We start from the raw sequence: 19,413 nt of genomic DNA on the forward strand, positions 1-19,413 counted from the left end.
TCTGCCTCTAAAGGAAACGGCATCAGGTGACGGCCGAACCACTGAATATAGTGTCTGCCATGTGGAGCAGATGCTGTTGGGTTGAGCTTCAGCCCCAAGCAAGGTCAGCTGTGACAGGTCAAAATGGAAGGGCTTCGCTTAGACTTGGGACAACCATCCCAAAACAAGCAGCCATCCAGCAGAGCGAAGCGTTCACCTGGTTACGCTAAAATACCCCGACTCCGTTTGCGTTATACCTGGGAGAAAATGACTTTATCCAAGTTAGAGACGTAGTGTGGGTGAAATGAGTGTAATTAGCACATCTGAAGTTGGACAACCTGGCTGGTGGCAAAGCCCGAAGGATGAATATCTGGACCGGAGTGTAATTTTGTGGACGCAGCTAACGTGACACGGAGACAGCTTGTTACTGCTGTAAATGGTCAGTGGGATCAGAGAATATGTCTGACAGTGGAGCTGCTGGATGCTTTTAAATTATGCATCACCTTAAATGGGTGAATTAAGCGAACATGTGGAAGACCAGCTTAATGAAATTCTGCTGCTGCTGAATCTTGCTCTGCGTAAGCCTGCCCTGGACTTAATGCCACTTCCAATTAAGGGCTGGCGAGCTGGCTTAAGGTGGAAGTGTAAATCCCTTGCTTTGGACAGGAGAGTAGCTTGACAGTGTTCTCTAGAGGAGATTAGAAAGCCAAATATCTAGTGAAGGCTTAAATTATAATTTTTTTTGTTTATTTTCCTGATTAACAGCCAGAGCAAGGCTGAGACTTGAACAGATGCCATTGTTCGGCAACAAATGCTGAAGCCTCCCACATTGTCCAAGGTGGTATTTTTTTTGTGTTCGTCTTGCAAAGGCTGTTGGGAACAGAGTCTGAGGCCTTATGGGAAGGACAAAGGAGAAGGCAGAATCGGTTTTACTTTCATGAAGCACTCCGTACCAAAGTAACGATTACACATGATCCCTGTCTTCCTCCAAAACCACCACTGCCTCCTGTATCTTGAAGTTGGCAGCTCTCTGCCTTCATTGCCGTGTGCCTGGCCCTGGGTGTCTCTCCCGTGCCAGCTGCTGCTGTCCCCGCTGTGGTTTTCTGTGTAGCACGGTGATCCCAATGACAGTTTGAAATCCTAGTGATCCAGGAGGTGAAATACCTGGGCATGAGCCAGAGTGCTGAGGATGGAGGGCCAGACTCAGAAACCTTCAGATGAAGCTGTCCTGCGAAGTCTACTCAGACGTGGTTTTTTTATGGAAGTTCAAGGCAGATACTTTTTTTATGGAAAGATGCTGCTCTGACGTGCTGCGAGTGGTCACTCCTGGGCTGACCTTGTCTGGGTGACACACAGGGTATGTCGCACCTCTTCCCCATTTGCACTCCAATTCCTCTGTGTGTTTGGGGATTCGCAGGAGTTCGATGAATGACTTGGAAAGAAAACTAGAGCAAAACCAACCAAAGAGGTTTTATTTCTTGAAAAGAGTGGTTGGAGGGAAGTTCAAGGCTTTTTCAGGTGGTGCTCTTCATGGCAGTCTGACAAATAAATCATGCTGATTAACTGTTACAAGGTCTCTCTGTCTTTCTCCCTATTTTTATCTCTGAGCTTATCTTCTGTTCATGATTAGCTGTTGTGTAACTGAATATTTCAGTTAGCCCAGGTGAAATGGGATGCTGCTCAAATGTAATCAGATTCTCCTATTGCAGCATAATAAATGTGATACTCACATGCTTTTCTGTAAAAACAAAAAAGCTTAGGAAGTGGTTTAGGGTTGCATGCGCTTGAAATATTGGCACGACAGTGATCCAGCTATTAATTGTTTGCTGCTCTACGTAAGGGGTGAGAGGTGCAACAGCACATTCAATATGCTGAGTTAGATCAGCTTGTGCCCCGACACAAATAGGGGTGTCTTTGGGTTTTTTGTGTATAACTTATCAAAATAGATTTTTTGAGTGTGAGGCAGCAGGGTGCTGTGACAGCTGTTTGGATGTTGTTTTGAAGAGACCCTGGAAACAATATTCTTGCTGTTTTTATGCTGAGCATATTAGCTTATTTTTTGGACCTTAGGATGGTTTTGACACAGGATCAGAGTTTAATTGCCTGCCTCTTCTACCTATGTTGAGATAAAATAATTGCTGAAAAAAGATGTCTATTTGAGCACATACACATCACCAACACTTGGGGGGCATTTTACAGGAACGCTCCATCCAGCAGCAAGTTTCAGATTTAAGCTGAAGGAGCTGATGGATATATTTTGGCAGAACTCAGCTGTCCTACAGAATTCAAGCTTAATTTTCATGTAGCTGATTAATGCATTGATAGCTGTGCTGGCAGGTATTGTGGTTAAACTGGATTCCAGTATGCCTCTGATTATTTTGATAACTGAAATACTGTACTTCTGTTTCTGTAGCAATACTGTAGGAGAATGTCGCAGCCCTCTTCTCCCCAGTGCTATAATCTTGTTTTGGGGAATGTGTTTTTAAGTAAAGTTTGGTAGGGGAGGATTGAGGGATGGATAGTGGGATGTGGAGCCTTTCATCTTTAATTGCCAGTTTGATTTTAAGTCAGGACACTAGTAATTGAGAGCTAGCTATTGCTCAGCCGTGGGAAGTGGAATTTTATAGTCAGAGAAGTGTACTTTGGTCTTTTCTCCCTTCTAGTACAGGCTTGGCAGAAGTAGCCTTTAGAGGTAATTGTTAATATAAATTTTAAAGCTTTTAATTTGTAAACAGTTCAGCAGCCAGAAGAACAGAAATGTTACTCTTGGCTGTCTTGGTGAGAAGGAAGAAAAGATGCGGCTCCAGATTGTACTGGGCGATTTGTTCCCCCAAATAAACACCGTGCTGTGCAGTGTCCAGGACACAAGGACCACTGCTCTCTGTCCATGGCAGTCAGACTGGGCTGTATCGTGGTGGTTTGGTGAACCAGCATGTTCTCCTGGTGGCTATTTCTTCCACTGCATCATCCCAGGAATTCATTGTTTTTTTAAAAAAAAAAAAGTTTCCCTATGGTTGCAGAAAGAAAATAGGAACCAGATGTAAATCCCAAATCTGCGGACAGCCAGAAACAATAGCTCCTGTGGAGACAGCTTTCCTCAAAGTGGATGACGACAGTCTCTGTTCTGAAGCCTGAAAACCTGGCAATTAAAACTCTGATGGTGAATATCACCGCTGATGAAAGCAGAGGGGTGCTGGGGGCCCTGCAGTGGCTCCAGGCTAATGTCAGTGCCCCAGCCCTGAGAGGCTCCGTGCATTCTGAGGGTCCACGGAGCAGCTTGCAGGGGGATGCCTGCAGCTGAGCACTTGCTGTGTGACTGGTGTGGTCAGGTGTCGGTCCCTGTGTCGTTCTCCTCGGACCCAGGCACTGCCTCTGGACTCTGTCACTGGGTGTCCTGCAGTTGCTCAAAGTAACTTTGATTTAGTCCAAGATAAACAACTTTTTTGGTACAACTGCTATGCACCACATTAAAAGGGAGGTGAGTTTTTAGATTGTTCTTCCCACTTTGTTACATGGAGATGAGAAGCAGGAAGAATACTATGAAGAGCAGGAGATACAGGTTGGGATGGTCTCCAAAAGGCTCAACAGCAATGACAGATTTTGGTCAGCGATCCGTGAGGTGTGCACTCAACTAATACAGCTCCTAGCAATTCCTGAGTTGTCAGGAGTATTTGTTTGATGTGTTTCCAGTGGAAATGATCTTCAGTCGCTGTCTGCAGCATCAATTAATCAGGTGAAAATGTAACAGGATCTTTTGGCTTTTGACTCTGAAGAAACCAAGTAGTGCCGTTTACACATGTACAACCACTCTCTGTGGCACCCTTCTCATGTCACTGCTCTTATCTGGTGTAGGTTACTGGGACTAGATCACCCAGTATAGGCTCTTGCAGCATCTCTTCAGCAGTAGGGCAATTGTTTAAATCACTGGTGTTGATCCCACTCATCCTTTCTACCATGATCCATCGAGTGAATGACCACTTCAAAAAGATGGCTTTGCATATTGTCCCATGTTGTAATGTGGTGGATTTTCTGGCCTTCATAGACCCTAAAAGCTGCATGTGTGGAGATGCCTTAAGCATTTCTTTAGACCACTGCAGCCTTTTCATTCATGTCTTATGCCAGAGCGTGAGAAAAAGGTCACTTGCTAAATGTGTGCGGTAACAAATTAAGCACACTTGAAAATTTTGTGAGGCTGCATCAGAAATTATTTTTGCATGTTTACTAAATCAAATTATATCCTCGGAGAGTTCTTACAAAACCTTCACGTTAAAAAGTACAGCTTAATATTTTCAAGAAGAAAAGTGAGACAAAACTCACATGCATTTAGGATAACAGTTAGGGAAGTGCCACAGAGAAATCTTATCGTTCCATGGCAGCCTGGAAAGCATCGCTGGCTTAGATTGGGAGTGCCAAGAGGACTGTTTCCATTGAACGGATACCCAATTTTATAGCTGCTTTCTCCATTCTATGGGAATAGCTGGATGAAAGAAGGAGATCTTTCCTCGTCCTATACTGGCCATGCTTAAAACTGTTGTCTTCTAGATTTTGGAGATGAAAGTCAAGCTGGCAAGTCTCTTGTGAGCCCTGGTTGTCTCGAATTTCTCCATCTGTGTCACGTTGCAAACATTGCTGAGCAAGAGCTGCGGGTGGCTTCATAGATACAGATGGCTTCTGGCTGTGTAGGAGAATGCCTTGGACCTCGTATGTGTGTGTAGATACACATACCACTTCTCCAGAGCAGGGGTTCTTATTGCCTTTTGGAAATTAAGACCTTTTTGAGCTGCCCTTGTTGAAGTATTTGGGCCTTACTTGATCCGGGTTGATTATGTGCTTACTGGAATGGATTTTCATCTCTCCATCATGGCAGGGTTAAGGCAGAGAGACACATGAATCACCGGCTTTCCTGTTTCTGCTGCTACCTGGTCCATCTTGTACTCAAACTGAGGCTATCTGTGTGTGGTAGTTTTTGAGAAATTCCCATTTCTGAGCACAGTAGGAACATGTTTGGGCATGCAGGACACAGGGCAGCATGGTGGCTTGCATCACTAGTATTGCCACCTGAAGCGTGCTCACCTCCTTGCACGTTAAATAATGTGACATGAAACATTGAAATAAGACCACGTTATAACTTGACTATTTTCCTCTGCTACCAGTGACTAAGGCAGCGCCTCCCAAAAATATCCGGGCCTCCAGGGGTAGGAGGCAGACCTTGTGACTCCACAGCTTGCTATGTGTGTTTGCTTTTCATGCAGTAACTGTTAAAGGAGCTTTGTGCCTTGTCCCCACTGCAGTCCTTGGGAAGCAGGATCAGGAAATGGAATGGCCAAATAGATGAATTTGTGGAAGAAATCCTGGTACGCTTTTAGCTGCTAATTCAACGGTACGAAAACTTGACTGTAAAGCCAGCTGCTGATCAGAGTCCTTTCCTTCTGGGAGATACGAGGGGAAAAAACTGAACTTCTGACTGAATAGAGGAAACTTTAGAGAGTCATTTATGAGGTTAGAGATGTCGCTTCTCTCCTGCATTGACTGCTGAAGGGCTGAAGCGTGTCAGAAGCCTTAGCTGCTTGACAAATCCTCCTTGCCATGAGCTGGTATTACAACAGTGATGTGCATTGGGGTGAATATGTGAAGCAGCAGCCTCTTCTGTAGGAGGAAGAAGTGAGGCTGTAAGGGGTGGTGTGCTTAGATCGTCTCCACGTTGGGAGATAGGGCTACGTCTAGTGTTTGTGGCGCTTTATTATCTGGCTGAAGGAGCTCATCTGTCTGAAACCTGTTTGGTAAGGTTTTGGTTTTAGCTAGAGCAACTTGCCCCACACTGATGTGCAGTGGAGGTTACCTGAGCACTGATGCTGGGCTGGAGGTGTGGTGATGAATGGGAGGTAAAGTCCAGGGCAGACAGGATCTGTCATTGAACCACCTTTAACCATCGTTAGGCTTGTAAATGTGTGGGAAGAGAAGGGATTAATGAGTGCAAAACCATCAAAGTCGAAGTTGGCATAGGAACAAAAAAACATAAGCTGGACGTAATTTGCTGAGATAAAGGAAGGTGACAGGCGCTGTGACAGACAGGAATGCAGTAAGGGATGTGACACACTGCTTGCTGTCTCGCTTCGTGTTGGAGACTCACACCGAGTTAGCTTGAGGTCTGCAACTCTTTCTTTATTGCCTCAGCATCTTACCAGCCCCTGGAGCTATTTGGATAACTAAGATGACAGAGTGAATTTCAGGAGGGTCTCCTGCAGCTTGCTGTGGTGAGCCTTCTCTTGCCTGAGCTGACACAGCGACTTAACCGAAAATAAATCAGATTTCTGAGTCATGGTTTCTCAGACCCCAAACCCTCTACCTAAAGCAGCAGTCTGCTTCTGCAGCATTGGAGGGCAAAAAATCAGGAGGGATTGTACCTAGTAAGTATATTGTGGATCCTCTGAAAGGTGTTTTATGTTTTAACTAAAGTACAATGGGAGATTGATTTCTTACGTAGCCCTTACTGGGCTTTCTGTTTGCATGTGGCAAGCCACTGGCTGCAGTTGTCTTTCCCAGGAGGTCCCTTCACTGCGCTGTGATCTGCCTGGATGTTCAAGGTAGGGCACAGAGAAGACAAATACTTGATGTACTCATATAGCTCGTCTTTTTGGAAGCTTAGAATCCTTTCCAGTAGGATACGCATCTCTCAGCAAAGCCATAGTCTGTCAGTCACTTCTGCCTTTCGATAAAAGAACCAAAAAACTTTATTTTCCTTCCTGATATGACTGGATTATTCATCTAACTTTCTATAGCTATTAAAAAGACAGTTAAAAAGTCCTTAAACATTCCTACATACTAATGTGAAGCTGGAGCTTTAAAAATGCCTCTAATGTTTGAGACTCAGAGTAAATCATGATTTGCCCCATGGAGCTGGCATTTAGCTTGCGTTGAGGCCCTGATGTTTCACCATGGCCCAGCAGCTGGCAGAGCAGCTCAGCAAAGAGGGTAGAAGCAGTCGCTGTGCATCCCTGATCCCGAGCAATGAAGTCCATCGCTGGGCTGGTCCCTCGCTGTAATTTATAGCAGCCTGGCTGCTGCTGCTGGTCCTGGTTGCCAGTGGCCACAAGGGCCTGCTGAGAGGGCTGTGGACGAGCAGCGATGAAGCAAGCTGTGGACTTGGCCCTCTCTTTGCCCTGCTTATGCCTGCCTCAGCAGGGAGGCTGGAGAGAGGAGGATGGAAGCTGCTTTGCCAGCTCTCTGCTGTTGGAAGACCTTCAAGCTTTGGGAGATGTTCCCGAGTCCAGCTCCACAGAGTTAAGTACAGCTCTGTAACAGGCAGTAATTGCATCTTGTCGAAGAGTTTGTGACTTAAGGCTTAACGCTGTGGCTTGAAGATGTTAGTACACGGGGCTTTTCTGAGCGGGAACAGGGAGCATGCTGATGTACAGCACTTCTAATAACTTATCTTGCAGTTGTCTTGAATGCCTTCTCCTACGTTATACTGAACGTGTTGATGTTTGAGGGCGTAAAAAGACTGCTCTGCTTGGATGCTCCGAGCCTACTTTCCATTTTGCAGCTCTGTCTCAAATGGTAGAGCTCTTGTGTATAGCCAGCTTTTCATACATTCACCTATAAGGCAAAGGGAAGAGGTGACATAGGTAAGAGCATATCGCTGAAGGGAGAGTCATGTTGGATAGCAGAGAGACAATAGTGCTCATTGGGTGCATAATGTCACAAATTGCTTCGCATTTAACCGTGGGTAGAGAGATTGTCCTGGAAGCATTTTGCAAATTAACCCAGAACAATGTTAACTCCAGCAACTGGTTACATTCATGATAAATATTTTGAGTTATTCATTACCATTAGCAGAAGATATTGACTCTAGTATCTTGCACCTTCCCTTTTTTTGAAATGAAACTTGGCAGGACCAACGGCTCCTTTCTCATGCCAACTTGTGCACTATAGAGCTCAGTCCAGTTGATGCAAATTGCATCTAATGGGCAGGTGACTCATGGCTGTGCTGACAGCCAGCCTGACGTCCTAAAGGCACATATGAGCAGGTTGGAAGCCAAGGCATCATAAATGGGGCTTATCTCCATTTCCCCTTTTACGGGGCAGTTTTCTTCCCAGTTCTTGGCCACAGAAGTCCTGGGATGCCACTCTTTGCTCACATCACTTGTGTCGTGGTTGCAGTGACCTGAATGAATGGTCTGAGCTATTGCCCCCAATGTAGACTTTCAAACACAGGCCCAAGTGAATCTTTTTTTGATTTCCAAACAATATTAAGAGGCTTGTTTAAAAAGCAAAACCTTAAATCCTTCATTGCTGTTCTTGCAAACACCGGTCCTTTGAAGTCTGTAATGTGAAATTTTGTTGCATGTGCCAGGATTGCAGAGTTGCAGCTGGTTATTGAGAATGCTGCTGTCCATTATGGACCAGCTAGTCTTGCTTTTTCCCACGGTGGTGTCACTGCAACAGCCACTGTATGGCAGTGCTATGGGATGAGGGCAGATCTGATCATTTAGCAGGATTTTAAGGACTTGTGTGGGCCTTTTATAGTGGGAACAATGCATTAGAATACAGTGCCTGTAGTTTGCTCCCCAATTCCCCAGCCTGTTGAAAAATTGTGATGAGTGTGGGAACACTGCATTTGAAACTGGGGAGCATCATCTCATTGCCTTCCTGTGCTCCCAAGTCTCCTGTAGCTGGATGCTTGATTATAACTTTCTTGGATCAGGGATCAGTTTTGGTTATATAGAATCTAATGCCCATCGCCCAGCCCAAACCTGGAGGCATTAGTGTGATGTAACTGGTACATTAGTGTTTGGAAGCGCAACCAGTTTGGAATGCAGATGAGGAGAGATTTCTGCCCGGCTTTGAAACCTTTCAAGGCTGTTGTGGAGAATCCAGCTTTGCACTGAAATGAGTGCAAACCCCTTTCCCCACTCTGGTTGTGAAGTACGAGGTAAATAAAAACATAGTTGTTGTTTTACGGAAGAGTTCTTGGAGGCTTTAGAAGAGAGGAAGAGGACAGCTATGAAGTGAGAATCTCCAGAACTATGGCAGTGTTTATTAAGCTACTGGCAAGAAAGGGTTCACTCCAGCCTTCTGTAACTTCATTTAAAATGTGATCTAATTACTGTTTACGCTGCAGCCTAAAGCTGCTTCCTGTTTCCAGTATAGCAATTACACTCGAGGCACACCATTTATTCCGAGTGTATCAGCCCAGGATATGGTCGTTACCACGTTAGTAGGAAGTACCTTCAAATTGTTATACTTGGCAATAACTACATCCTGCAGTAACAAACCTCTTGCCATGCAGCTTGCAAGTTTATAAGCGTCTCCTGACAAGAATAAGCAGGAAAGCACCATTCCTCTCTCCTCCGCTCGATTGCTTTATATGCAATTAATTAACCTTAAAGATGGTTTTCTCTCCAGGAAAGCTGGAGAGGGACTTTTTGCAAGGGCGTGTAGTGATAGGACAGGGGACAATGGATTTAAACTGAAAGAGGGCAGATTTAGATTGGATATAAGGAAGAAATTTTTCACTCAGAGGGTGGTGAGGCACTAGAACAGATTGCCCAGAGAAGTTGTGGATGCCCATCCCTGAAAGTGTTCAAGGCCAGGCTGGATGAGGCTTTGGGCAACCTGGTGTAGAGGGGGGTTTCCCTGGCCATGGCAGGGGGTTGGAACTAGATGATCTTTGAAGTCGCTTCCAACCCAAACCAGTCTGTGATTCTATGGTTTTAAAGCAGTGCGTAATTTGAAGATGCTGCTGGTGACACCACTACAAGCTAAAAGGGATCTGGGTTCCCTCAGTGTTATTGCTGCTCAGTGTTCACCCGGTGCTGTTACAGTGGGCAACATGATGCCAGTACACTGGGGTGAGGAATGGCGAAGCTGGAAGTTACTTCTATGGAACAGTAACTCCGAAACGGAGCGAGTGTCTCCAAACAGCTTGCTGCTGATCAGTTTTGCAGCTTCGGGGTGGGGTGTACCATGCTGGGGTGAGTAATGTCCTTTTCAGAGGGTTGGTCACCGGGAGGAAATGCCACATCAAGTGGTGATTTAATTCTGCAGCTTGACTTGGATATTTGGCAGTGGCTGCTGTTGGCCTCCTGGACTTCTTATTGTAACAGCAACTTGTTTTAATTTCTTGAAGCATCTCGAGGCATCATATTTACTGACTTTTGTTTCCAACAAGAAAAATGTAAATTTTAATTAATCCAAGCTGAAGTTAAGAAGAAAACAAGCCTCCGCATTGGAGCGGGGGGTTAAGGCACTGGAGTCCTTTGGCTCTTTTTTCCTGTGGGATTCAATCCGAGTGCCCTGTTTCACTACTTTTCACGCTCCAAGCCTGTCCAACTTGCTCTGTTATGGTAGGACAGTCTGGTGGTATTGAATGCGAGCTGCTTTCTGGCTGTTGTCAGTTAAACCTGCCTGAGGTTGGATGTTTTTTTTGTGGTGTGTTTGGTTGGTGTGTTTTTTTTTGGAGGGGCTCTCTGAAGCACACAATGGTTGAGACTTCATCCTTAGCTCTGCTTAAAAACTTTCCTGGCTCTTCCTTAATTGCTGAGTGTGGTCTGCGCTGGGGGCTTGGTAAGCTACACATGCCGTCATGCTGGCAAGGGAAGCTTGGAAAGGCTGTAAAATAACTGCATGGCCCAGCTCGCTGGGGAAACACGCCAGGATCCTGCGCTACCTTGGAGTAAGTTTGGAAGAGGAAATTACTGTTACTTGCATCCATCTTCAGTAAGAAGAACAATAACTTCAGCAGGAAACCTTGGTATATGCTTTTCCTTTCCCCATAACCTGGAACCGGCAGCAGCTTTGAAAGAGCATCGTGCATCCTGGCTGTCGCGGGAGAACTGACTGTATGGATAAACGTTTCCAGTGGGATTGAAAAGTTTGCTGAACACCCCTTGTTCCTTCTGAATGAGTGCTGGTGGGAGGGGGGATTCCTGGAGATGGCTGTGCCTGTGCTAAGTGGATTTGGCACTGTGTGAGCCAGCTCCTTACCTAGGAAGCAGCAAACCTGGGCACTGCACTCATGACATTCCACATGCTGACAGGGATGGATCCCAAAGGCATTTTCTACCTAAACACTGGCGGCGAGCTTTTCCATTCCCTCGCTGTTACGGACCCTGAATGCTTTGTGGGAGCGCAGGGGTTAGTCAGGTTTGTATCTCTTCCTCGATTAAAACAGTAATTAACTCTCTACTGCTCCGACTGTGATAGATTTGGCCTATGGATGCTGAGGGGGATAGCACAGCTACATGCGTAAGGCACGTTGCTTTCAATCCCTAGGTCCTTCTGTTGGCTTAAGAGTCTCCATCCACTGCAGTGCTGATGCCTTCTTGTCTGCAACAGCTGCCGCTGGTAATTGCAGGAAGAAAAGAGAACAACGCAGCTTGGAGGGAAAGCTGACTTGCCCTTAAACACGTGTTCGTGTACTTGGCCAGTGTAAAATGGACAGGATTGGAGCTGAGTGGCAGTAATTGTTTTGTGTTTGTGTACTTATTCCAGCATCACTGTCACAGCTCCAAATATCATGCTGCTATCAAGTCAACTCCTCAAGGCTATCTCGCCATACAACTTCAGTGTTTCCACATAGATCTGTCCAAGTGTTCTTGATCATTACAGCAAATCAGTGTTTTCCTGTTGCTCTTACACTTGTGCTTCAGACAGGGATTAGGCTCCAAGGTGGTCACTTGCTGGCAAGAACTTGTTTGAAGGCTAAAGGCTGCTGTCACCTATGGTTTGCTGTTAGGTAATCTTTAGTGGGACTGTCTTACGGACAGTCTTTGTTCACTTTTGTTCTGCTGTGTGTTGGGGGAAAGCCTTGCCATGCCAGTATCCTAGACTGGGTGTTGGGAAGAACTTAGCAAATGCTAATACTAGAGAGGATGTGTTTAAAATTATCCTGGCCTGGAACTGGCAGCAGCCCAGGCTTTTCTGAAGAAGAGCAAAGCCGGGAAGCAGGAGATTTCCAGGGCCTGACCGGGGCTCTTTGGCCAGGCTGTCACGCCAGCTCTGATCTCATGATGCACGAGGGACGAGAGAAAAAATAGCTTTTGACTCTTTTTGTGTGTGAAAGGATTTGGAATATTTGCAGAAGGGGGTGGGGAAGTTTGGTGGGTGGTTTGTTTTTTTTTTTCCATGTCAGTGGTTGCCATTAGGGTGAGGTGTGTTGTGAATTGCTCTCTCTTCACTGGCATCCATTCCCCAGGCAGTTGCTTTGCTTGCAGTCTTTCTTGAGACAGCATCTGCCTGTGCTCCAGGTCTGTATGGTTTCCTAGACAGTGTGAGCTTTGCAGCCATGATGATGAACATGGGCCTCAACTCTAAATGTGCTTCTCTTGGCTTTTTGTGGAGAGCAGCTTGTGAAAATAAACTGCAAAACTTCAAAGTGTATTTGGAGTGAGAGTGGTGTTCCCCTTGAGGGTGGAAAAGTGCTGCTGTTAACCTAACAAACCAGAGGTTTTTTTGGGTGGAAAGGTGGTAGTACATTTTCATAGCATGTGCTGGGTGTTCTTGTGCATTCATTAGCTTTGGTAGTGAAAGAGTGTCCCTGATTTTTTTTCTTCTAAAGTTGAGGCTTCCTAGGACGGTTGAGTGGCCCCATTTTCCTGTTCTCGCCATCTCTGCTCACCTGACCCTTGGTAATGTGATTCGGTTCATTAAGCCATGAGCAAATGACACTTTTCTTCTGTCTGGATTTTCACTAGCGTTTGGGGCTGGCTGTCTTCTGAGGAATGAGGTGAACTCCAGGGACGGAGAGCAGAGACTTGGGGTTGGGAAGAACAGGACGCATTCAGCTGTGGTGAGACCAGACCAACTCACGGTCTTTGAAGTCTCCCCCCACTAAAAGGGTGCATGAGTATCAGACCAGTGCTAGTTTCTGTTTTCACATTTTTAGTTAACTTAAGAACCTGGGACAAATCACTTTCCCTGTATTTTTGAACGTACCTTCTGATAAGTTTTTTTAAAATTTTTTTTTCTATACCTAGTACTTAAAATGCTACTAGCTATAAATCATACAAATACCACTTTGTCTCTCTACTGAAGTTAAAATTGTGGTTAAGTCCCTACTGTTTCTGCATGATTGGAAGTAGGAGGTGCTAATGCAAGATACAAAATATGAGCTTTTTCATGTATTTTTGTTGGTTGAAGGAAAGATTTGATGATTTCCACTTACTGTTTTATCTTTCTGCAGGGATGTGAAAGCAGGAAATATTCTTCTTGGAGAAGATGGCTCGGTGCAAATTGCAGGTAACTTTTCTGGTAGCTTTGAGTAAACTTCAGGCATAACTGTATCCCAAGAGATGGCTTAATGATCAAGAAGAAATCTACATAAAAATGTTAGCTTCAGAAAGCCCTGTGGTTCTTAAAACAAAGAAACAAAACAAAACCAACAACACCAAAAACCCCAACAATAAACAAACCACAAACCAAAACAACAACAACAACAAAACAACCCAGAGTTTATTATGTCTTGTTGTCTTAAAATACTGTCCTTAGGAATAATGAAAATCAGCATGAATAAATCCTTTGACTGTTAAGTTGTCAGAATCAATAGATTAGATAAAATTCTTGGCATAAGCTAGTCAGATTTTTGTAACAGCAAGTTGGAAGTGGACTGCACAGACCTCACTGCTTTATCATCTCTGAGGTGGTTTCCAAAAGGACTGTGGTGAACAGTGAATAGATTCATCAGAAGGAAATGGATATATCTGATGGTAAAAGTCACTTGCAACTTTGCCTTAACCAGAGATCTGCTGGTCGAACTGCTCATGTGGATGCTCCCTAGTCTGCTTCAATTCAATTGAGTAGCAGGGTGCATGTTTAACCAATTGCCCTAACCCAGCCCAAACTGGGATGAACTGAAAGTCTTGGAAGCAGTTGTGCAAACTGAGGGACAGGAGAGGGAAGACTGTTGAGACAATTGCTTTAGGTGGTACAGATGTCCTGGAGGAGGCTTCTGTTGTAGTCACTGCTGTCAAGACCTGCATCCACACAGGTATGTTGTAAATGGTCCTTGGTGTAGATGGATCATGTGTCTGTGGAAAAGAGTGTTGTGTGGTGTGTGTGGTTTTCTGGTTTGGCTCCTTCCATGCTACTTTTCTGGTCTTTTATTCCATACATGTTCCTACAGACTCCACTCTTCTTTCCAGAAATCAAAAATTATTACTATTATAGAGTATTAAGTAAGATAGAATTTTTAGAGAGTACATTTAGAACTTGAGACTTGTTTTTCCTCCTCTTATTTTCCTATCCTGAGTATGATTTCTCTGGCTGTCTTCTCCCTCACGACTGTGCTCTCCCCATGAACCTCGTGGTGCCTTTCTAGTCGTGGTGCCTTTCTAGTCCTTGTGCCACCTCTAGCTGGAGGACAGAGCTCACATCTGGTCCTGCCATCTCAGTGAACATCCTTGTACATGTTTAACTTTTTCAGTCCCATATTTAATTGGAAAGAGCCCTACCTGCTTGTGATAAGGTCTCTTTTAGTGCCCGTACTGCTGGTGGAGGCACAGCAGTGGGTCAGGCCAGTGTGCTGGGGATTAAGGGACAGAGCTTTGCAGCTGCGGGACAATGACTGTCATGTCAGGCAAAAGTGCATGTTGCTGAGGAGTACGGACTCCTTTGCTATATTTATGCCTGGATTTACATCTTGGAATGAAAGATGTAGATTTTCCACCAGGAGGCAGAACACATTGCAATGCACAGGGTTTTTTTGTAGATAGCTCTTCTCCCTCTGCAGAAGGCAATAAGCCCTTTTACAGGACATAACACCTAAAATGCAAGACTTCTGTTTAAAACCTGAAGTCACTTAGTTTTCTCTTTTTAAGTCTCCCAGCACTCTTAATGCCTGTTGTTATATTTCTAATGAGGTGTAAATAATTCATCCTGTGTGGGAGCTGATAGAAGGTAGGGAGTAGCTTCTAAAAAGCTCAAAGGAGCAAACTTCATACAGTGAAATCCTACAGTTTTTGCTGTAATGAGGCCAAGATGTAACATTTTGGATTTGTAATCGTATGGAGCTTTAGATTATGTTCTGGGAGAGGCTGCAAATAGCTCTTGCATTAGAGCGATGCACTCTTATTCCAAGTGTTTCTGCCAGCCTAGCAGAAAGCTGCTTGTGTTTCTTTGCCACAAGAGTGCCAGGGCTTGGCTTTTTTTATTAAGGCTTACTGGTATAGGTACCTGTTCATGTATTTTCATTTTTTTTCTGCTGAATAATATTTTCTTGATAAGTAGTTTTAAGGTTGACTAGTCTTACTTGTACAAACTTCAAAGTCTTACTTGTACAAACTTCAGAGGATTCTCCTGGACTAAACTGTGTGCCAGTGGTTTTATATATGGTGCAACATTTAAATAATGAAATCCATCTCTCTGCATATCCTGCACCAGTAACATTGCGAGATGTTCAAGATTCCTTCTTTACAAATTCTTTCTTTGAACTTGCAAAAAGACTCAGGCTGTAACCTTTAATGAGATACAGCAGAGTGACTAAACTCAACCAAGGTCAGCAAGTTCACCGCAGTGGCAGGAAGCACTTTCATTTCTGCAAAGGCAGCTGATTACTTGAAAGAAACGAAAATAAATGAATGACTGAATACTAGAGAAAAGCCTGACCTGGTCAATAACATGAGATTTTGTTTCTGTGGGAATTTCTGACACTTAAGCTTCCTTTCCTCCTGACCCAGGATGAAATAGCAAAATTTCTTGCAAATTTTTTGAGGAGGAAAAAATGCTGGAAGCAAACCAATCTCAATAAAGTGAGTTTTGTTTCAACACGATCAAAGCACTTGCCTTTGACAATAATATTAATGCATATTATGAATAATTCTGTTGATCGTAGAGTGCTTCAATTATCAGCTGGATGACATCACTGCGTTCCCATGAAACAAATGTGTTTAAGTTTCACTGGAAAGTTACACCGTGAGGGGGGGAAAAAAAAAGGTTGATCAGCTGTGGAATGAAGCCTGAGGGTTAGAGTGAATGGGGCACCTCCCTTGAAGGAGCTGGTTTGGTGTACATAAAAAATGCAGATAGTGTAGCAGGAAAGAATGACTTCAATTCTTTTATGACTCCTTTCTCTTTTGCCATCCCTCTATCAAAACTGCCCGTGAATGGTTATTAAAAAGGACTGTTTCAGTGTTTGGCCTTTGCAACCTCATGTTCCTGTGTGTTTCATGCTGCTTGACACAGTTCATATTTCTTGTCTCAGAAGAAATTTAAATCTTAAATGTAAGGAATGTAAATCTCAAACTGGAAACCCTTTAGGGAAAAAAAAAAACAAAGCTTCTTTCAAGGTGTAATATTAAAAAAAAGCTCAACCCTATCGTGGAGGAAACCCCACTACCAGGCTATATTTCCACATGTCAGTGAATATAATTACTTGGGAAACTTTCACTGTGTAGAATTCATGGCAGTAATTTTGCTGCAGGATTATACATTTCTAACCAGTGAAAACTAAAAGCCTCTTTCATTAATTTGGACTGTGCAGTTCTGTTAAGGCTGAACAGAAAACGCAACTCGATGACGGATGTTTCTCAGGTTCTGTTTGTGAGTCTGGGCTGGTGGCTGTGTTGGGTGGGAAAGCTGCTGGTAGGAGCAGTGCCAGCTGAGGCAGGCCCAGGTGGAGTGACAGGAGAAATCTGTGAGCTCGGGGCATTTGCTGGAAGTAGGAATTGTAAAAATTCCCCCAATGGCCTGCACAAACACCGGGCTTCAGACTCTTCCCAAGCCCTGGGACTTGGTGTTTTCACTCATGACTCTGTTTTTAGCTGTGTAGCTCCTTTTGCTTTCAAAATGTGCATCCACCAAACCAAGGTATAAAATCGTCTTTAACAGATCCAGCTGACGAGTGAGACCTAAACTGAGGCTGTTTGCTTCTCTCTTAACATCTTTTTTCTTTTTTTTTTTTTTCTTCCCCCAAGGGCTCGGGCTTGGGCTTGTGGCTTGGCACCAAGTTTTTGGAGCCTGTTACAATTCAGAGTATCGCTTTCTCAGTTTGAAGTGTTTTCCTGCACATTGAATTAATCTATCTTCTGGAGAGAGCAGGACTCTTTCCCAGATACCATTGTTCTGCGCCGTGCTGACGGTGGTTGCAATGTAAATTGAGATAGCCACATTCTTTTGTGTTCCAGCTTCTCCATGGCAATTATTATATTTTTATTTTTTTTTAATCAGAGCATAAAACCTCTTTGCCTTGGCATTTATTGGTTCCCTGGAGTTTAAAAGCTGCATGGGTAAAAACACTGTCAACATAAACTGCATCGGCACCAATATTCCTGCATAAGCCAGGAGACTTCTCACAGTAAGCAAAGCAAGTTTATTTAATTGTGCAGCCCCTATTAAATTATTGTGAAATGAAGTGAAAGTCTTGATAGACTGGGAAGGGATGGGAGAGGTTGAGGGAAGCTCTCCCAGGGTGCACAAGACGTGCTCAGTACGAACCGTGCTCCAACCCTGGCACGATATTAGCGTCCTACTGAGACTGAGTGCAGACTAAATCTTTTTTTCCCTGATTTTATACACTGGGATATTAAATAATACTGTCACCCACCCCTCCGTGATCGAATAGGAAGAAGCAGGGGTGTACTGAAGGCTGAAAGTCCCTTTTTTGGGGGACGTTGTTTTTTTTTGATTTTTTTTTTTTTTTCCCCATTGTAGGGACAATGATGTGGTATCTTCAGGTTTTAAAACCAGTCGAGATGATTAACGTGTGCTTCAAGAGGCGCTCCGTGTGCCTGCTGTGTCCTGGGCAGGCTGTGGTGCCAAGCGGTTGGAGAAGATTGAGGTTTCACCAAGTCGTTCAGGACTTGCTAATTGATACTGGGCAAGTTGCCGAACCCCTCTCGCTTTATCTATTTATAAAATGAGGATAGTTAAGGCCAGGCAAAACTTGTGTAACTGAATTTGTGTAACTTTCCACAAATCCATGCCAGCCTGTCACCGGTTCGCTGTGTTCCTGACTGCTCTTAATTCATTGCACTAAAATAGTGCTCTACATAAACATCGGGCTATGATGCAGGCAGTGTCATTCCCCCATTTTCCCTTAGGAAGTTCTAACTCTGGAAGATTAAGTTGCTTTAACAAGGGGCAAGGCACAAGTCTGACTCGAGGAGAGGAGTGCTGATTGCAGGGCTGACTCAAGCAGCTGGTGTTGTATCATGGACACCTCTGAGCCTCTTCTCTTTTGAAAAAGGGGCAAAAGTATTTTTCTCTGTGCTTAGTGGAGTCTTTTTGGTGCCTCCCCTGCAGCAGCGTGATGGGAAGTAACTTTTTCTTTGTGTCACTTGTCATATCTGTGTTTCCTGAAGACATGTTGCAGTGTTTGGTTGTTGAAACCACTTGTGAACTTCTCCAGTGGTGGTGGCTTCACCTGGTCTGGGCTTTGTCATCCTTAAGTTACTTTGTGCAGTATTAGCATGTCTTTGTTAACGTGCTGTTGGGCTCGGTTTCAGATACGATCTTTATGTTTGCTCGGCAAAGGGATTTCATACATCTTTTATGGGCCTTGACATTATTGCAAAAAGGCCAAACTTGTGATGTAGTAAAGCTGCTGTTCTACATGTGAATTGATTAGAAATGTGACTGCAGAGATGGACCTTTCTGTCGTGGCTTAACCCCAGCTGGCAGCTAAGCCCCACACAATTGCTTGCTCACTGCCCCATGGTGGGATGGGGGAGAGAATCGGAGGGTAGAAGTGAGAAAACTCGTGGGTTGAGATAAAGACATTTCAATAGATAAAGCAAAAGCCGCGCACACAAGCAAAGCAAAACAAGGAATTTGTTCCCTACTTCCCATTGGCAGGCAGGTGCTCAGCCATCTCCAGGAAAGCAGGAGTTCATCTCATGTAATGGTGACTTGGGAAGGCAAATGCCATCACTCTGAAGGTCCCTCCTTCCTCCTCCTTCCCCAACTGAACATGATGTCATACGGTGGAATATTCCTTTGGTCATTTGGAGTCAGCTGTCCCGGCTGTGTCCCCTCTCAACTTCTTGTGCCCCCCAGCCTCACTGATGGGATGGGGTGAGAGGCAGAAAAGGACTTGACTCTGTGTAAGCTCTGTCCAGCAGTAATGAAAACATCCCTGTGTTATCAACACTGTTTCCATCACAAATCCAAACCAGCCTCATACTAGCTACTGTGGAGAAAATTAACTCTACCCCAGCCAAAACCAGCACACTTTCCAAATAAGAATTTGGGAGAACAAGTGTTTATTTACATATCCAATACCATTGCATAACCATATAGTCTTTAAAAGGAAAAAAATTTCTGATTCTTGTTCTTCACTAATCTTCCTTTTGTCTGGTGTCTTGCCACTCGCTGTGTTCTCAGCACAAAACTGCTGTTTACCAGTGCCTTTCTCCTCTTCCTGCCAGACTTAATTCATCTTCAGTGCTCTAAAAGGTGTAAGGTTTGCAGAAAAACGGTAAGTACAACTGCAGATATTTT

General features: G+C 44.3%; 2 protein-coding genes across 2 annotated transcripts in view; both read left to right on the top strand.

Moving 5' to 3' along the window:
• LOC147528419 (serine/threonine-protein kinase OSR1-like) overlaps positions 1-13,779 on the top strand; it is a 40,718-nt gene extending 26,939 nt beyond the window's left edge. The window contains exons 5-6 of the mRNA XM_086614811.1: positions 13,163-13,218; positions 13,718-13,779. Coding sequence (XP_086470937.1) covers positions 13,163-13,218; positions 13,718-13,779 — 118 coding nt within the window. The remainder of the gene's footprint in view (positions 1-13,162; positions 13,219-13,717) is intronic.
• Positions 1-19,413, top strand: part of LOC104375197 (oxidative stress responsive kinase 1) — a 170,277-nt gene that overhangs the window by 117,529 nt on the left and 33,335 nt on the right. The window lies entirely within an intron of this gene.

Source organism: Tauraco erythrolophus, chromosome 7 (assembly GCF_009769465.1).
Source record: "Tauraco erythrolophus isolate bTauEry1 chromosome 7, bTauEry1.pri, whole genome shotgun sequence".
Taxonomy (NCBI): domain Eukaryota; kingdom Metazoa; phylum Chordata; class Aves; order Musophagiformes; family Musophagidae; genus Tauraco; species Tauraco erythrolophus.